This window comes from Lucilia sericata, unplaced genomic scaffold, assembly GCF_015586225.1.
Source record: "Lucilia sericata isolate MDLA Ls3-8-SP2 unplaced genomic scaffold, ASM1558622v1 Contig001269F_arrow, whole genome shotgun sequence".
Classification (NCBI taxonomy): domain Eukaryota; kingdom Metazoa; phylum Arthropoda; class Insecta; order Diptera; family Calliphoridae; genus Lucilia; species Lucilia sericata.
Genome location: NW_023995220.1, coordinates 23,580 through 44,552, shown reverse-complemented (window position 1 = coordinate 44,552; position 20,973 = coordinate 23,580). Strand labels below are relative to the sequence as shown.

General features: G+C 31.6%; 2 protein-coding genes across 2 annotated transcripts; one reads left to right on the top strand and one right to left on the bottom strand.

The window, feature by feature from the left end:
- Positions 1 to 1,164: 1,164 nt before the first annotated feature.
- Positions 1,165 to 2,008, top strand: LOC119610729 (ADP-ribosylation factor-like protein 6-interacting protein 4). Its single transcript, XM_037966070.1, has one exon. It carries the CDS (start codon positions 1,311 to 1,313, stop codon positions 1,755 to 1,757), a length of 447 nt encoding a protein of 148 aa, XP_037821998.1. The 5' UTR covers positions 1,165 to 1,310; the 3' UTR covers positions 1,758 to 2,008.
- Positions 2,009 to 2,157: 149 nt separating this feature from the next.
- On the bottom strand, positions 2,158 to 4,714 carry LOC119610728 (E3 ubiquitin-protein ligase RNFT1). Its single transcript, XM_037966069.1, has 4 exons — positions 2,913 to 4,714; positions 2,746 to 2,853; positions 2,572 to 2,679; positions 2,158 to 2,499 (listed from the first exon to the last, which is right to left on the bottom strand). Exons 1-4 carry the CDS (start codon positions 4,476 to 4,478, stop codon positions 2,266 to 2,268), a joined length of 2,016 nt encoding a protein of 671 aa, XP_037821997.1. The 5' UTR covers positions 4,479 to 4,714; the 3' UTR covers positions 2,158 to 2,265.
- Positions 4,715 to 20,973: the final 16,259 nt, after the last annotated feature.

Below are 20,973 nucleotides of genomic sequence, written 5' to 3'. Positions count from 1 at the left end.
TTTTATCGGTGCGCTGACTAGAACTTATTGGCTGCGGTGAATTTATAATAAAAAAATAATTTGGACCTGATTGAAAATAAGTTAATATAAATTAAAACAGATTTATACACAAATACATATAATTTCATCAATAAAATTTTTATCAAACTTTAAGATTTCTAAAATTTGCAATTTTTTCACTCACATGCATCCTTGCTGTATTATAAAAAATAGCATGCGACACAATTTATAATCTATTAACCTTAAATTATTTGCTTTTTTATAAACTTTCATTTAACTCGCTTTGGTTACAAGCTTTTATTTAACTTGTTTTCTACGGTACAAATTTTGTAACTAAATTTTCGTCGAGTTCCCGTAGCCCGATTTAGTTGAAGACAATGCATGTTATATTTGAAAATTCCGAGTTGTGATAGTATGTTGTTGAAAATTTTAACTTAATTTTTAAAGTATTTCCTGTGAAATAAACCTATAAAGCCTTAACATTTAATAATAATATTATTTCCTGTATACATCCGGTCAGTACCATTATTTTGATGGATTTATGTAATAACGGCACTTTTATCAAAAGTAAAAAATACTTTTTGGTTATACATGGACCTTTATCGTTTCAAAATTTATATTCAATACATATACTGTAGAACCTCGATTTTCAGTATGGTCAGGACCGGAAGCATTCTGTATAATCGATTTTCCAGGTTAATTGAGTGCCAATTTTGGCGAGTTTTTTATTAATAAATGAATATGTACATATGTATTTATATAAAAACTAAATAATTGAATGATACATGTAATTTTGTCAAAACAGTAAATAGTGGATATGGATCTCATGTTATGTAATTTCTAAAAATTATCATGTAGTGTTGTTTATCTCTTATTTTTAAATTTTTGTATTTTCCTACTGTATATAAACTTTAAAGGTCTATATACCTATAACATCAAAACTAAAAATTGGTTGCCTTAAATATGTACATACATCACAAAACATGGAATTAAAAGTTGATTAAAAGTTTGAAGAGTTATATATATTGTAAATAAAAGCCTTTTTATTATTTGAACCAGCTCACCAAATAATTTTAACTGACGGGATCTTTGAATGAACCTTAATTTTTCTCCATACAAACGATGTGAACCCAAATACGAAATGCGAACCCTGTATTTTCTAAACATATGATTGTTACTCCGAAAAGTACAACACTATTTACTTACAACAACACTTTTTACTTACTATATAATTAACGCAAAAAAAAAATAAATAGTAAATAAAAAATAATATAAAAGTTTGCAAATAAATCTCTGCAGTTTTTTCCAAAATGGGAAAATCAAGTAAACACGAGAATAAATCGAAGAAAAAACACAAGCACAAAGAACGCAAAGAGAAAAAGAAGAAATCGAAGAAGTTAAAAAAACACTCAAAGGAAAAGAAGGATAAAGACAAGAAAGCGGACGAACAAAACGAACTCCGCGCCATTACAACAGAAAACCGAACTGTAAAAGATAATGATGATGATTTTGCCATACCCGTAGAGCTAATGAACAGTAAATCACATGCTCCGGAGACACCAGAAGAATATCAACAACGTCAAAATCGTATACGTCGAGAAATTGATCCAGTTACGGGTCGTTCCAGGCTGATTAAAGGCGATGGTGAAGTTTTAGAGGAAATAGTCAGTAAAGAACGCCATAAAACCATAAATAAGGAAGCCACCAAGGGAGATGGTGAATTTTTTCAGGAAAATACATTGGCTAAATTATATTGATTGTTGTTTGGTGGTGGTCTGCATGAAAATATTTCTATAGTTGTGTTTATGAGCCAAGTACATACCGGAATTAATAAAACAACTTTTATGTTGTAATGGGCTAATAAACGGGGTTGTCATTTTGTTAATAACAAATCAAAATAAGGGTGGAAATTTGAAATTCCACACAAATTGTTCTTTAAGATTAGGTTTTCATTCTACTTCATCTAATAAGAAAATGATTTCAAATGCAATACATTGCAGTTTTGGGTTTTTTGTAATGAAAAATTTTAATTTCGAATTATTTGTTATATTTTAACTAAATAATATGTATGTAAGTGTATGTACATAGCAAATATAAGGAATGCTTTCTTAATATTTTAATAATTTTAGCCTAAACGAAATAAGTAAATAAAAAAAATCCATATGAACTTTGAATATATTAAAATAAAAATACCTAATAGAAGTTATACAAAACCTAACGAATGGTTAATAAAAACAGTTTGACAAAATTTCATCTTTAAAACTCTTAACATAGTTGATAAAAATATGTAGTGGCACCATCTTGCCAGGTTGGATCTTCACTAACTTTTGCACGACACATGGGGCAGGTTTGTTCACGCTTAAACCAAGTGTTAACACATTCATCACAAAATATATGACCGCATTCCAACACCACGGGTGTGGTATACGAGTCATGACAAATGGGGCAAACAGTACCAGCAGCTTCTAACTCATCTTTGGTCGGTTTACGATCATAGTCCTATTGGGGACCAGAGAATAAATAAAAATTTAATTTTAAATACTTAAAAAAGAGCAACTAAACTATACCCACCATATTGCGCACAAAATTAATTAAAGCTTTCTTTAAAGGTTTACCACGCTCAACAAATTCAAATCCTTTGGCTCCCATATAAAAGGCCGAAAATAATATGCCTGAGATCTAAAGTTAAAGAAAATGTTATAATTTAGCTTTTTATTTTCGAAAAATAATGTAAGCATAACTAACCACTTCTAAGCCTGTATAGGACTCAAATAAAAATGTTAACCATTGTCTCATGGGTACTAAGGCCCGATAGAATTGAGAAATATATTCAATCAGAGCATATAAACGTGCCTGGAAAACAGAGAAGTAACACATATAATAAACTCTTATTGTTATTTGTTCCAACTTACTCGAGATTTATGACGTATAGCTTTAGTTGGCAACATAGTCACTATTATTTTAATCAATTGAGTCAACAGTTTTAATATCAAATCATTTACGGCAACATAATAAAGTAAAGCTCCTAATGATATAGTCTTTGCCACAGAAATTGTACTATTCGAAGGATTGGTTGTGGGCAAAGCAGGCACTTCATCTATTTGATGTTTACCAAGCACTTCCGATGCTAATTCATTTGCAGATGGAGCCGTATTTTGAGCGGAGAACAAATTTAATGTTATAGTGGCTCCTGGAGGATTTATTAGAAGACCAAAGGGATCGGGAGTAGAGGTGGACAAAATAAAACGATACGTTACAACACAAACCACTAAAATCATATCGCGTATAAGCACGGCATATGATTTTTGATTGAGTTTGGCAATCTGCTCCTTTAAAGATTTGTTTAGTTGATAGAGTACACCATGTAGTAGTAAAATATCAAGTATACCCAGTAGATGATCGTGTATAAACTTGACGAATATAATAAATATAAATGGAAGGTAACGTACAAAATGAGTAACGAGTTTGACAATCATTTCTCCCACAGCATTTGTATCGGCATCATCTATCATATCGATAGTAGGAGCTGTGGTGCTACCAGTAGCGGATGTTTGTCTTTGTGGTACACGTCCAGCATTTGCAGTCGAGGCGGCAGCATTGCTTTGTCTACGGCTGCCGCCTCCACCTCCAGTTCCATTACTATCTAGGGATATATCGACGGCTGGTGTTTGGGGGGTAGATGTGGAATTTTCATTTATACTCCTATCTTCGGTTAAACGTGAATTTTGTCTTGACAATCTTAAGGCAGATGAAGAGGATGAGGTTTGTGTTTCTAAGCCATTACTGCTGTGATGACTTCTAAAAGGCGGTTGCAAGTCGCTTTCAGGCTGGTTGGCATTTTGCCGATTGAGCAAAAAATGAAACTGTTCTTCGGGTATTACATCGTTTGTGGGTAAAGAGTCGTAACGTACACTAGCTGTGGACACTGGTGCAAAGATTGCACGTAAAACATCTGAACGCGGTGTTACAGGAGAAGATAAAACTTCATATAAGTTTTCACGCCAAGTACGTGGATGTGCATTAGCTGTGGAATATTCACCATTTGGCATTGTAACATTTGGGTGAGCATCTCGTAGAGATTGTGAGCGATTTAATTGGTGTCTGGCTTCGCGCAACATAGCAAATAAATTGGGAATTCTTTGCCTATCATCAAGGTTTGAGTTGTCAACACTATTAGCACTGTGTAAATGGGTAACATTCATGTCCATATTAATTCTTGTGGTATCGGCATCTCTTCGCAATTGCTGCAATAATTGTTGCCTTTGCAGATGTTGTTGACTGGTTCCTGGGCTATCATTTTCAATATTTATTGTTGTCTGAATGTTGCCCATAGCATGTTGTGATGCAGGCGATTGACTGAGCAGCACTTCCATTTCATCATTGTCACTGGAACTATGGCCACCGCCTCCACCACTACTACTCGATCTACCTGCTGTTGTATTGTAAATATTACGTGTGTTGTTATTGTTGTTACTCATACTTTATATTTTTTAACTCTCCTGTTTGTTTGTATTTATTTTATTTTTAGAGCTAATATTTATGAAAATTTTTTGCATTTATATGAATAATTGTATATCGCTTTTTCAATTCATTTGCGAAAAAATAGATATCATAACTTTCTTTATTATCGACATTTCACGTACTTTGTATTTTTGTTTGCAAAAGATTAATTGCATGCAGGGATGGCAAATTTGGTACGATGGTACTTTTTTTGATACTATTTGATGTTCAAAAATACCGTGATACTCCCGAGTCTTATTTGATACTCTCAACCTCCGGTTATCGTTTAACAGGTGGATATACTGCCGGTTAAAATGATTTTTGTATGTAAAATGTCAATTTATCGTTATGATAAAACATAATCAGACAATGAGAAAATGGGGGTCAAAGTATCTTTAAAAGTTCAAATTTGAAATTCTAAGAATGTTTTGAAATCTAGTTTTAAAAGCCACTTTTTAGAAGTATGTTTTGCAAATAACCTATGCAGCTCATTTCGAATTTTTATCTTGATTGACATTATATGAATATTAATCTAATTAAATTCCATTGTTAATATTGTATGAAAAAATATTTAACTTTAAAACTAATTATTTCCAAATGATAGAAGCTCGAAGGACTCAATTTCTATCTAATATAAAACGATATGTTTTAAAATTTTTGGTGAAAATTATTTGGACTTTAAAGCAAATTATTGTTTCATGTCATGGATGGTCTTATGTATGGTCTCATGTGTAGAATTTGATATGACTATTGATTTTTTAACAAATGAACACCTATGTACATCGAATTTTAATTTAATAACACATATGTACATATGTATATTAGGATGGCGCCAAAATGGAAATTGCTGATGTTCCCACCGAAAATGAATTTTTTTTTCATTCTAAGATACCATTTCTCAAAATTTTTGTCCTGACGTCAATATTTGGTGAGCTGGATCAAAGGATAAAAAGGTCTTTTTTAGGGTTTTTATGTTATTTTTTTTCACATTTTTGACAAATAAACCTTATGCAAGTTTAGTATCATATGAAAGGTCCTTGGGAGACGATTTCAATGACATACACAAATTTGTATACAACACCAGAATGATTACAAATGTCGTAATTTTTCGGAAAAATTTTAAGTGTTTCATATTTTTACATAGAAATATATAATGTAATTAATTGAAATTATTATATTATAAACCTCACCTCACCTAAATTTCACCGAAATGGTTTTTTCTGTTTTTCTTTATGTTTTGTATTTTATCTTAATATTTTAAACTCTATTTTGTCCCAGGTATTCTGTTAGCTATATTTATCTAACATACTTAATATGTACATTAGCTTTACAATGGTATATAACACTTTATGGTTTCATTCTATTATCAATCAAATTTTTCAGTTTAACTAACATAGTAACACAATGTATCCTAAATATCTACTTGTTTGTTACGCTTGCTTTGTAAATATAAAATAAATATAAATAAATAAGTTGAATTTCTAAATTCATCCTTGAGTAGGGCCAAATGTGGCCTGAATTTCTTTAAGACAGGATTTATTAAAATATAACAAATTGTATCATGACTGATTTTAATATACATATTTACGAAGTACAATATCGGGGTAATATTTTTATGGTAGCTATATGACACCATGGACATTGAAGTTCATCAAATTATATCTAAAAGGTTAACATTGAGGGACGGACAAAGATTCATTATATCAATATATGTATATTAGGGTGATCGATTCAGTTTTTCAATCGGTCTTAAAACCGGTTTTTCTGATTTACCAGTGTCGGTTTTTTCTAAATGTTGATTTTTTCGAATATCGAATAACCCGGTTTTTTAACTTTTTAAAAGCCGGTTTCGAATACTTTTATTTGCTTTGTATTCAAAGATTACTTCAATTAAATTTTGAAATTAATAATAATACAGCCTGTCTAAATTTTAAAATATTCGAGTCAAGAAACTAGAGTTTTTTTTCTAAAGCACCTTTGGTTAAACTTTTTTGATTTTCCTAATTAATTAAAAAAATTTATTTGTAAAATTGATAGGAATAACTGTTGGATAAAATTTTATCAATCTTAAGATTATATTCCAATTACAATAATTAATTTGTCGCTGAAATATTATAGCAGTGTTGGAATGCCTCTGAAAATTTACTAAACAGGGACTTTAGAATAAACTAGGATTATGATTCTTCCCAATTTTTTACATTTAAGAAATAATGTTTATTTTAAAAAATCAGTTCGGGTCATATTTTTTTTTTCAAATTAAACTAGATGTTTTTATTTATAATAAAAAACCGTTTCCTCTGAATTTGAAAAATATCAACCGGTTACTCACAATACTCGAAAACCGGAAAATGTCGAATAATCGATCACCCTACGGTATATATAATACCTTTTCTACTTCTGTTGTTGATTATTTAAAAATGTCTAAATATGTGAAGGTGTATTTAAAAAATTAACAACTTTCAGCAAAAAAAATATATATTTTAGAACTCTAAGATCCAAAAAAGTACCTCTGCAATATTTTTTGATACTGAAACAAAATCTCATTTTCCATCCCTGATTGCATGATTAACACAGGGCAGAGCCCTGCGCCGACAAATATTAACGGCGGCGACTGACACTAAATATGTCGACGGCGGCTTAAAATCGACTGTAAGCCGGCTAAGTTTTCAACTACGTTTAGTTTTTAATTTTTCTACGATTTTAAATAAAAACGGAATCCGAGAGATCAGAAAGTGGGATTTTGGAAGCAAATATATTGTTTATAACAACGAAACAGACCAAGCTCATAAGTTGTGTGAGAAATTATGCAGGGATGAATAAAAAATTCTTAAAAATTAAAAACAAATCCTTTCTCCAAGTTTTACTAGGATCTACCTCCATATAAAACATATTGCAGAAAATCAGTTTCTAAAAAATTTTGCATTATGAAAATGATCAATAACGTAAAAACATAGATTTTTTATTTGTTTATTTACTAGCTATACCCAGTGCTGTGCTGTGCTACCCTAAAAGCAATATAAATAAGAAACCCACTTAACGATTTTGATGATTCTAACTACAATGGTTTTCCAGATATACAATTTGTTACATATGGGAGATTGTTGTTGCCAATTATTCCGAACGTTAATTAAGATTTTAATTTAATCTATGAAAAATTTGAATAATCTAATAGCTTCCCAGATATACAAAATTTTGTATTTAATTCATATGGGAAGTGCCAAGCCCCCCATTGAAAGTCCGCCCGTTATTCTCTAAATGTTCTTCAGTAAAATTTGAAGATTCTAGCTCTAATAGTTTCTCAGATATACGAATTTTTATATTTAATTCATATGGGAGCTACAAGCCCCTCAGATGAAAGTCAGATGAATATTAAAGTTCTTCGTGCAAAATTTTAAGAATTTAGTTCTATTAGTTTCCCAGATAAACGAATTTTTGTATTTAATTCATATGGGAGGTTCCGCTCCCCTCATTGGTAGTCCCCCAATTTATTACCCAAAATGTTTACATGGATGTTAAAGTTCATCATTTAAAGGGATCACAAAGAGATTGAAAAATATTCCAAAAGTTTCGCTTTGAAAACATTATTAGAGTGTATGAAAACTCGCAACTCTAAAGGCAGACCATTCCTATTTTAGCGGTAATTTATGATTAGACTAAGTAAGAAGTAAGAGTTGTATTCGGTAAATCATATGTCGTAAAAAAGCTAATTTCGGAAGTGGTCATATACATATATATGGACTTTGATCATTAGATTAATAAGAACGTCACCGTGATTTTCGGATTAGGGGCTTAAATGTGGAATTGGATCAATTATGGACAAAGTTGTCTATAATTTAAAGTATTGTTTTTAATTCTACCATAATTCTATCATAATGATAACTTTTGGAATGATGTATTAGCTATAAACTGATTTTCTGTAAGAGGGTTATATTGGCGGACCGATCCTCATAATTTTATTTTTCATAAATGTAGGTTTCGGTTCCTAAAAATGTTTTTTTCGCAGACATCGACATTTGTAAGCCATTTATGTGCGTTTAAGTCATTTTCTGAAGAAGTTTTCATATACATATTTACGTTCCAACAAAAATTGTTTTATTATGGTATTATTAAGTACATAGAAAACGTTAAAATCAATTATTGAAGGGGGCAGGGTCAATTATGGCCTATAGAGATTTCGATTGATATCGAGCCCTTTTTGCAAAATGGATGTAAGCGAGATAAATTTTCGTTCAATTAGGATACTGCGTGTTTAATTTTATATATTCAATATTTTAGAAAATTCAAAAAGTACCAGTTAAAGAACGAAAAATTACCAGAAATATTCCATTTTAAATTTGCATTCACTCAAGTCTCTGATTGCTTAGTTTTATGTTTTTAGGTTCATTATAATAGAAAATTCAAATAGAACCAGTTGAAGAACGAAAAAGTTACAAAAAGTCCTGTTTTATATGTTCTCACTTACTCCATGCCCTACAGGTTTAATTTTATGTCTATAGGTTCAATATTATAGAAAATTCAAAAAATACCTTTTGAAGAACGAAAAAGTACCAAAAAGTCCCCTTTTATATGTTATCACTTAATCCGGGCTGTACATTCCTAATTTCATGTTTCTAGGTTCAATATTATAAAAAATTCAAAAAGTACCAGTCGAAGAACGAAAAAGTACTAAAAAGTCCCTTTTTATATATTATAATTTACTCCGGGCTCTACATATTTATTTTTATGTTTCTAGATTTAATTTTATGGAAAACTCAAAAAGTACCAATCGAAGTACGATAAAGTTCCCATTTTATAGATTCTCATTTACTCCAGGCTCTAAGTGCTTAATTTCATGTTTCGAGGTTCAAATTTTGTAGCAAGCTCAAAAAGTACCAGTCAAAGAACGAAAAAGTGCAATTTTATAGATTCACATTTACTCCAGGCTCTACGTGCATAATTTCATGTTTCTATGTTCAATTTAATAGAAAACTCAAAAAGTACCTTTTGAAGAACGAAAAAGTACCAAAAAGTCCACTTTTATAGATTCTCAAGTGCTTAATTACATGTTTCTAAGTTCTAAGTCAAAAAAGTACCAGTTGCAACATCGTATTGGGAGCCCGTTATTATGTATTCATATGTATAAGTTAATAAACCAAAAACAATGTTTTATAAAAAAGTACCAAAAATAGGTACAATTTTCACCCCTTAAACGTCCGAATATCCAAAAAGTACTAAATTTATATTTTTATTTGTTCGTCAAGTTATGAAGGATTCAAAAATATTTTTTGATTGTTCTCTGGTTTAAAAGATACATGGGGTGCAAAAGAAGTACCAAATTACAGTTTCTACCCGTTTATTCCCCAAAGGGGCCGAATTTCAAAAAATTACCGGGCACCTGTCCGCTTTTTTTTAAATGAACGACGATAAGCTTCAACTGTTTTTGTAACTTAGGAGATTTGAGGTTACCGAATTTACGTTTTTACCCTTTTTTAACCCCCAAAAAATTCGAATTTCCAAAAATCCAGTCTTATTGGATACATTTGGTGGGAGACCAACCTCCTGGCTCTTTAGCTTCAAGGCTCTAGGCTCTACGATGATGAATCAGTCAGTCAGTAAGTAACGTTAGAATTTTATATACGTATGTATGTATATAGATTTCGTGCATTGAATTATACTGTAAAAAGATTCTAATGTTCGACTTGAATTCAAGTTTCGTTTTCACTGGAGAATTCTATTGAATTAAAGTGTAATGAAAGTGAATTTCAACACTTGAAATTTGAATGTTTGACTGGAATTAAACTTGTTTTAAACTTTAATTCCAGCAAGAATGCTTATTTGGTATAGTGTGACAACTATAAGGGATCTAAAGTCGACATAAAGCCCACAATGGTTAGTACCAATATTTTGCCCAAACAACATCTACATACCTAGCCAGGTTATATCCTCTAGGTCCGTGAAGACATTCTCTACAAAGCTATAAATTTGTATAAAAGACGGCTTAACAATTGTTTCTTGTAAATATTCGGCCACCATAGTGTTTGGAGACAACAAGAGCTTCACTGAAAGGCACACCTGACAGACATCGCGCTCTATTATGGGTGTATGGTAGTGATTCTGCTGAGATCAATGGTATAATAATAAGTATGTATCCCAAGGAGACCCCCTGAATACGGCAATCAGCTTCCCTCCATTGCCTCTAGGTGATAATATACCATGCCACCACTAGCCGACCGACCACCACCCACCTAGGCTACTAGGGAGGTATACAATTGCCACTCTCTTGTGGGCATTCTTCCAGGAGACCATCATGATGCCTCCTCTTTCTTGAAAAGAAAGACGTTCTTTATAGACAAATAAATAATTAATTAACACCATTACATACATTTTTTAATCTTCTACATCTCACAAATATGCCAAATATAGATTTCGATAAACATTTTGGGTATTAAATGAAAACAAACCCATATAATTATTAACAATTTAACTAAATTCAACCCAACACTTGCTGTTTCTTTGTACAATGACCCTCGGTATAGTAGTATAGCATACAATCTTATTAATTTTAATTTTTAGTAAAAAATTATTTTTTTATTTAAAGAATATCATTTCTGTCATTTTAGATTTTCGCACACACACACAACAACAGATTTTTTTTTGGCAAATAAAAAATGCAGAAAACAGTTTGGCGCGAAAAATTCTAGCAGAATTTCTTTTTGCAGTCGGCAGAATTGACATCAACTGCACTTCCCATTTGAAATACACATGTTCGATACCCTAGCCCTTTACGGTATGACATACCAGCAATGTAAAAAAGGTGTAGCTCCGTTGACGTCAACGAAGCTGGTTTGAAGTCAAAGCAGCGACTCGAATTAGGCGCGAAAACACGAAAATATCTGAGGCGAAGCATATACATCGAACGTTGAGCAAAGTTCTACACCGGCCAAATTTCAATGAGCGGCTTGTTATTAAATAAAAGAAAACTTGCTTAAATGAAAACAAATTAATTTTATATTGTAAAATTTCACAAATTTAGCGAAAGTATTCTGTAAATTGTACAAAATATGGCGAAATTTTCAAGCCGTATTAAGCTGAAAAATTTTCGGCGGAGGCGGCTTTGACATTTTGTTCGGCGGCTAGGCTTAGTCGGCTTAAGCCGAATCGGCGCAAGTCTCTGACACAGGGTTGTTATAATATCAGCATATGTTTTTTTTTTTTTGTATTTACGATTACTCCACACGCATTTCGATAACTCGAAAAAAACATATGGAGCAAAGTATATTAATAAAGTAGCGACATCTCTTGTTGTACAACAACATCTACAACAACCACATGTATTTTGTTTTTGGAAAATTTAAGATTGTGTCAAAATAAAATTTCCTTGAAAAACAATGTGAACAAAACATAAATAAAAAATATTACTTTTAAGTTAAAGATATTAACGATTTAATTATATTATTATATATTATACAATTTATTACACTTTTAAACTACTTTAAAACCACTTTTAATTCACTTTTTCAACTTTTCACAAATTTTAACAAATAGCAAAACACAATTTAAAAATGGCGACGTAAACAATGTTAACAAATTTCAAAACAAACTTTGACAATTTGCTTCATTTATCTAGTTTAAAAAAAATAGTCAGCTGTTCAAGTGATGCTACTTTATTAATTTACTTTGATATGGAGGTTCTAGCGACCTGCACTAGATAATTATTTGGCTGTCATACGACAAACTGCCATCACCAATTATATGATAAATCAAATGTCAAATATTCATTAAATATTGAGTTCGATATCATTTAAAAAATTAATTAGTTCTGCACAGGGTACACTAAACAGGTATATGCATCACTACAACAATACAAAAACAACATGTATTTTGTTTTTGTAATTGTATGAGCTCAATGTCAAAATAAATTAAAATATTTTTTGATGTTTGTCTTTTAAAAAAATTCTTAATTTTATTTCAAAAAACATGCAGTGATTTTAAATGGAATTTTAAGGGATATGCATGTTTATATACTTATATTAAGGTGGATGCTATTGGTAAATGTTATAGAGGAATTGGCAGAGGACCTGACAAAAGTAAGATTTTGGAATAACCTGATTTGTGCCACGAAATTTGTATCTTTAGCTACAAAAGTTTGGCAAACGAAAGTAGGCGAAAACGGGCGCAATACTAAAGATTGTTGATATCTGAATTGGCCTGATTTGTGCCAATAAAGTTGTGTTGTGGCTACCAAAGTGTGGCTAAAGACAACAGCCTTCTCAACGTGCGCAATACGGGGGATAGTTGATATCTGGAATGACCTGATTTGTGCCATTAAAGTTCTATTCTAAACGGATGAAGTTTGGCTAAAGACAGCGGATCTCAGAAAGGGCGCAATGCGGAAGATGGTTGAAATGTATTTTTTGTGCAAACAATATTATTTTTTTACAAACTAAACATTTTAAATTTTTTTATTATTAAAATTTTATTTTGTTTCAAATAAACAAAAACATATTTTGACAGAGAAGGTATGCAAATAAGAAAACAAAAAAAATTATCAGCTGTTCGATTGCATATACCTGTTTAGTGTACACTGGTTCTGCATATGAAGGAGATTTTTCAGCAATAAAAAATGTCGACAATGCTGTCATATTTCAGGATATTTGGGTATTTCCGTCTCTGGATATCAAATTTTGTGCAGTGGAAAATTATATGAGAATTATCTTCAGGACTGTTGCATTCTTCACACAAATCGTTAGCAAAAACTTTCATTTTCGCCAGGGTACTTTTACAAAAAGAGTGACCAGTTAATAGTCTGTTTATTTGTTTAATTTCCAAGGGCTTAAATAAATGTTCTTATCAGAAAACCATGGTCGTTTTGACACCTGCGGAAAAATCCGGCCATAGTCGTTGCCTTTCGAGAGTATTCTGTTTTTGTAGTCATCATTCCATTTTAAAATTAGATCATTCTCGATCATGTTGATTGCGTCCTTTAATGGATATTTAGTATCAACGAAATCTCCTACTTCATGAGCATTTTTCGCCGCATCGTCAGCTAAGTCATTGTAAATAATGTTGGAATGTCCAGGAATATAGTGAAATTCTACTTTTTCAATGTTGCTGTTATTTATCAAACGTAAGATATTGTGAATGAAATAGTTTTCGGAGTAGTCCTTTTTCAAAGCAAGAATTCCACTTTTGCTATCCGTTAAAATGGCTAGTTTAGTAAAGTTCATCTCAGCAGAGAATTCAATAGCTTTTTCAATAGCCAGCAATTCGGCAGACATAGACGAAAGTTTAAAGTCAGTGTAGTAGCTATTTGTCCTTCCAGTACCCATGTGAACGTAAGCCGCTCCAGATGAGCAATCCCCCACAGAACCATCAGTGAATAAAATTTCGAAGTTTTCAATTTTAAGATTATTTGTCTTTTCGGAAAAGAGTAGGTTTGTATTAGAAGCTGATATAGGTAATCCATTGTAAAAGTCCTTATAAAACGATATTTTCTATGAATTCAAACGAATACTTTGAAGTGGCTGGATTCTTTTAAATATATGACCATATATACGAAAGATTGCAGTGTAACTGGTATTAAAATATCAAATTTTTTGCAGTGGAAAATTATATGAGAATTATCTTCAGGACTGTTGCATTCCTCACACAAATCGTCAGCAAAAACTTTCATTTTCATTTTACAAAAAGAGTGACCAGTTAATAGTCTGTTTATTTGTTTAATTTACAAGGGCTTAAAAAAAATGTTCTTATCAGAAAACCATGGTCGTTTTGACACCTGCGGAAAAATCCGACCATAGTCGTTGCCTTTCGAGAGTATTCTGTTTTTGTAGTCATCATTCCATTTGAAAATTAGATCATTCTCGATCATGTTGATTGCGTCCTTTAATGGATATTTAGTATCAACGAAATTTCCTACTTCATGAGCATTTTTCGCCGCATCGTCAGCTAAGTCATTGTAAATAATGTTAGAATGTCCAGGAATATAGTGAAATTCTACTTTTTCAATGTTGCTGTTATTTATCAAACGTAAGATATTGTGAATGAAATAGTTTTCGGAGTAGTCCTTTTTCAAAGCAAGAATTCCACTTTTGCTATCCGTTAAAATGGCTAGTTTAGTAAAGTTCATCTCAGCAGAGAATTCAATAGCTTTTTCAATAGCCAGCAATTCGGCAGACATAGACGAAAGTTTAAAGTCAGTGTAGTAGCTATTTATCCTTCCAGTACCCATGTGAACGTAAGCCGCTCCAGATGTGCAATCCCCCACAGAACCATCAGTGAATAAAATTTCGAAGTTTTCAATTTTAAGATTATTTGTCTTTTCGGAAAAGAGTAGGTTTGTATTAGAAGCTGATTTAGGTAATCCATTGTAAAAGTCCTTATAAAACGATATTTTCGATGAATTCAAACGAATACTTTGAAGTGGCTGGATTCTTTAAAATATATGACCATATATACGAAAGATTGCAGTGTAACTGGTATTAAAATTGGAATGTTGTCTCCATCAAATATTTGGACTACCGGTAAGCCAAATGCAAATACCTTAGCCAATTCCTTGGCCGTGGAAAGTTGTATTCTATATTCGGGTGGTAGTTCTCCGGCAAGATGATATATTAAATGCACTGGAGTAGAGCGAATTAATCCTAAACATCTCCTTAGGCTAGAGTTAATAGTAGTTTTAATTTTATTTGAGGCATATGTTGATAAATTTGCAAATGAAGATGCTGCATATTCAAGTTTAGACCGACTGTATGCTTTGAAAAATTGTAGAGCCCTTCTGGGATGTATTCCAAACCTGCATCCACTTAAAATGTTTAGAAAGTTACAAGTCCTATTGTGTTTAGCAACGTGAGGTTTTATTGAGAAAATAATTCTTGAAGAAATAATTCTCCCTAAATATTTCAACTCGTTAACTTGATTCAAGCTAATATTGTCGACTGTGATGTCAAGACGTGTGTTGTATTTGTTAAAACACATGATGTTAGTTTTATTATGATTCAAACGTTGGTCAATATTGGCACAAATTTCCGTAAATTCCGATATTTTGTCGCGGAGAAGATTCTTCGCCTCCTGAAAAATATCTGCATAAACAACCAAAAAGAAGTCGTCGGCGAATTGAAATAATTTACAGTTCACATTTGAAACTTGATGAAGTGATATAGTAAATAAGTTGAAAAGTGTGGGGCTAAGACCACTTCCTTGTAATAGGCCTTTTCCTGTAGAGACAGAAGCATTTCCTAATAAGAGTGTACGATTACTTAGGAAGGAGTAAATCCATTTAATTATGTGAGTATTAAAGGCCATTCTTTCCAGTGAAGAACATAATAAATCCACATTTGTATTATCATAAGCTTTATCCAAGTCTAAACATGCTGCCATAACACATAAACCTTTTGATTGTAATAGGCAAACTGTGTTTATTACATCATTAATGCATTGTGCTGTTGAACGATTTTTTCTAAATGCATATGTTCTATCAGGGAGTAAACAATTGTGCGAAATGTGATCCTAAATAATAATCTTCATCATTCCCTCAATAATTTTATAGAAACATGGTAAAAGGCTAATGGGTCTCAAATTACGAATTTCCGACTGATCTAGATTTCGTTTAGGAATAGGTATTACCTTTATCCTCCTCCATACATCGGGAATAGTTCCATTTGTCCATATTGTATTAAGAGTTTGAAATAACTTACTTTTCTCTTCGTATTGTAGAGTATTAACCATTCTGTATGAGATACCGTCGATACCTGGCTCAGAATCTAATTTGCTTGTGCTTAAAAATTCGTTAAAGTGCTGTATAGAAAGATCTGGTATTGTTGTTGTTGCCGGTGAAATGTAACTTACTGTAGATGTAATATTGCCGGCAGTTATATGATTTAGATAATCGTGTTGTTGTTGGTTATCCCAGGAATTATTGGCGTTCTTCACACATTTATATTTTTTAAGGTTCTTCATTTTACTCCACATTTCTTTTGCAGAAATTGGGTTTGTTACGTTTTCTACCACCTCAGCGAAATTTTGCTTCTTCTTTTCCTGAATGTGATGAATGAAATTTTCCTCGGCCGCTTTGTACTGACTTAGGTTATCATTAGTCTTATATTTTCGGTATTTTTTTCTTAAGGCATTCCGCAAACGAAATAATCTTAGAGATTCAGGCGACCACCAACTCTTCGGAACGTATTTACTGCCGGACAGGATTTTTATAGTATTCTTTTTTATAATGTTGGTAAAAGATTTATTAATATTTTCCAAGTTCTCATCTATTCTCAACAAATGAATATCCCGGAGCATATTAGATTAATGAAGATAGGGTAACTGTTCGGTTCAGTGTAAAGATTAGATAAATCAATTTCTATTGGACAATGCACAGTGGGGCAGAATGGAAATTTTTTGGAAATAAATCTGGCATTTCTAAACGGCTGATCCGATCGGGATAAAATTTGGCATGAGCGTAGCCAAGGAGTATTCGAGTTTAAGTTTTGAAGATGAACCCCCCAGATGCCCCAGGGACGGAGCTGTGGCGGCTCAAACTAGGGTACCTACGACATGTAAAATTTTTAAACTCGTGCCATTTTTTTGTTTTTCACCCAAATACAAAGATTTTTATATTTTCTGAAAGCGCTCGACGAGATCTTGAAAAAACATGCTTGGACATACTACTTATCTCTTATAATATCCGAGTTATAGGCATTTAAAAATTTAGTGATACAAAATTTACCATACCTTGGTCCGCCTTTTTTTGAATACCGGGCGTAATTTTGGACCAAATGGACTCAATTTTTTCTTGTTAGTTAGACAATAAAATTTCCAATAATATACAAAAAATTTCAGATAAATATCATTTACAGATCCAAAAATATACGTTTTTTAATTTAAAAATTCCAAAAAAGTTAGATTTTTGCCGTTTTTTTGCCCAAAATGTGTCTTAACTCTTTTATTAATAAAATAAAATTTTCTTTATGAACATATAACAATTTTATAGTTTTCTAAAAAGAATCTTTACGCAGAACGCTTTGGCGTAAAAAACTTGTCCTATTTTTTGAAAATGTTACCACTGCGTCCTTCCGAATATGACCTATTTTTTATCAAAACTTCAACTTTGGGCGACATGTTCTAAAATCCCAAAGCTGGGATCAGAAAACTGAAAGCAGTTTTGGAAACCTCAATATGTTTTCTATTTACTCCAAAAGTATTTTCCCAGCCCTGAAAGAAATGTGGACTCTATGGGCAAAAATGTAAAAAATCCCATTTTTGGGATTTTCATTCCTATTTTTGGGAATTGCGGGATGCCCTTTGACCTTTTCAATTTTGTTTTTGCATTTTCTTATTTGAGATGACAAATTTAACAAGCGTTGAAGATTTCATTGAGTTTTGTTCATAAATAAAGATTTTGTCATATATTACATATTTGTTAAATTTCTAAAACTATGATTTATATCAAAATTTTAATAGGGTCGCAGATAGCTACAACAATTTAGTCCATATTTATCCCTTAATATAATTTTTTAGTTAGATATGGAAATTCTCGACCTTTTACAAAAAATTTCAAGCCAATATCTCAATTACATTCAAAAATATGTTCATTTAAACCTGTGTCCTTTAATTTCATCTTTTTCATATTTTAGTATTAAGTATGACAGAACATATTTAAATCTTATATTTACCTATTTTCTATTTGTTTGCTTATCCTTATAATTGAAAGGTCCTATTATGCTTAAATTTTCAAAAAATTATAACTATTTTTTACCTAAATTTTTTCGACAGACCATTTCGATCTGTTTCGTTTATGATCATGTAGGTAAAAATATACAGGTAATGATAATTTCGATTCATTCACTAATAAGAAATATCAAGGACTGAATTACAGGTTATAGTAATATAGTCCTAAATGTTAACAGGTCGACAATTCGTAATTTTTTACTTTGGAATACCTGTATCGGAAATGACAAGAATTGGTATATAAGTAAACTTCTCAGATTTTAAGTACCATATTTAATAAATCTACAATGAAGATTACATTAAAGTACGAAGAGTTGTTTTCCGTTTTATGGAGTATATCTTCAAAAGGGCCAAAAAGAATTGAAGACATTTCAAATTATATAAAAACTACATATAGTAGAAAAGTAGACAAAACAGGCATATCAAAAATTGAAAACTTTTTAAAACTTTTTGATGTAAAAAGTAAGTCTGTGGATGGAAATCAAAAGAAATTTCGATTAAAATTTTGTAGTTGGATGGAAACTACTACGGAAATCTCAACTTACAACACATCAGCAGGAGCGCCTTGCAAGTCATACGAAGACTTATGTTCAAGGTCAAAAAAAAAGAGGGTCACACAAAAACTTTTTTCAATCTCAAATGAGGAAATTGCTGATACATTTAACGAAATGCTGAAAAAGGAAAACCAACCTATGGATGCCGTACATATTGCAACTATTCTTCCTAATGCATCACCAAAACGACTTAAGCGAATTGTGGAAAGTATACCAACTCCAACATCACAATCAAATTTTACTGAAGAGGAAGCAATAGCGCTTATGTTGGAACTGGGTCTCAGTCGAAATAAGTACCAAATATTAAGGAAAGCTCTGCATGAAAAAGGACACAATATATTACCATCATACAAGGCGATCCAGGAAAAAAAACAAACTATCCTACCATCACCTATTGCTGTTAATGATGTGGAAGCTTGTATTGATATATCATCTTTGCTCGAAAACACAGCATCAAGAATTGTGTCAGACTTTTCAGAAGACCAACTAAGGAAAATTCATAACTGTGATGTTGTCTTAATGTGTAAGTGGGGATGTGACGGTTTATCAGCACTTCCAGAATACAAACAAGCTTGTGGAAGTCGGACATTAGCAGACTACAAAAGTGTATTTATGTCATCATTAGTGCCATTACGAATTCGTTCATATTCCCTTAATCCATCATCGTCAAGCATCGGAAATTCATTTGAAGATATATGGATCAATACAACTCCGGGTTCAAACAATTTTTTAGACCCATTGGATTTGAATATATAAAGGAGTCAAAGAAAACAACAAAAGATTTAGTGGAATATTTAAAAGATGAAATAAATGCACTGGAGCCCATTTGCATAAAAATAAAGGAATTCTCTATTAACGTATCATATCAGCTAAGCTTAACAATGATTGATGGAAAGGTCAGCAATGCCATAACAGAAACTTCTTCCTTCTGGAGATGCTCAATATGTAATGAGAAAAAGTCGCAATTCTCAAATATAAACAAAAGCAGAAGTATTAATGAAGAAGTCCTGTCTTTCGGAATTTCACCACTTCATGCCAGAATACGATTTTTGGATTACTTTTTACACATAGCATACGACCTCAAATATAGAAGTGTGCCAGAGAATCTTACTAAATCAACAAAAAATAATGAAGAATTGAAAGAACTGAGAGCTGCGGAAAAAAGCAGAATCCAAGAAGAATTTAAAGTTCAGATGGAATTAAACATCGACAAACCACTTCCAAGTTGCGGTAGTACAAATGACGGTAATACGGCGAGAAGGTTTTTTCGTGATTTTGAAATTACTTCAAAAATAACTGGAATCGACAAGGAGTTGCTTCGAAGAGTTAACACTATTTTAATGGCACTGAATAGTAAACATAAAATTAATGGAAATCGATTTGGGGAATATACATCTGAAATTTCTAAATTACTTGTATCTCTGTATCCATGGAGGGAACTAACACCAACAGTACACAAAGTATTGTGTCATGGTCAAATAATAATTGAATCGAATATTCTTCCACTTGGAGAGTTAACAGAAGAAGCCCAGGAAGCGAGGAATCGAGATTTTAAGCATGTTCAACTTTTCAGCTCAAGAAAATGCTCCAGGCAATCACAGAATGAAGATATTTTTAATAGTTTACTTCTATCTTCTGATCCTGTTCTTTCAACTATGCGAAAAAGATGGATTTGTTATGAAACTCTATCATCTCAAAACGAGGAAGATTTAAAGGACTTATATTACCTTCTGGATATGTATACCGATATGGCAGATTATTTTATAGAAAATAAGTAGTGTTAAGAATTAACTATATAAGTAGGTTGTAAGAATTAATTGTATTATGTTTAAGATAAACAGTTCAAATAAAAAAAGCTATTATACTAACTGATGATATTGTATTAAATTGTGTTTTATATTTCGGTGGGCGGGAAAGGTGGTTTGTGTGAGGTGATTTAGGTGTTGTTGTGCGTGGCTCATAATAAATTTTTTTATTGTATATACAATGTTATAGTCCTTAATAAAATAATTAACTAAATAATTTTTAAAAATTGTCCAAATATTTTATTCAACATCAAATGTATGTTCTGTCATACTTAATACTAAAATATGAAAAAGATGAAATTAAAGGACACAGATTTAAATGAACATATTTTTGAATGTAATTGAGATATTGGCTTGAAATTTTTTGTAAAGGGTCGAGAATTTCCATATCTAACTAAAAAAAGATATTAAGG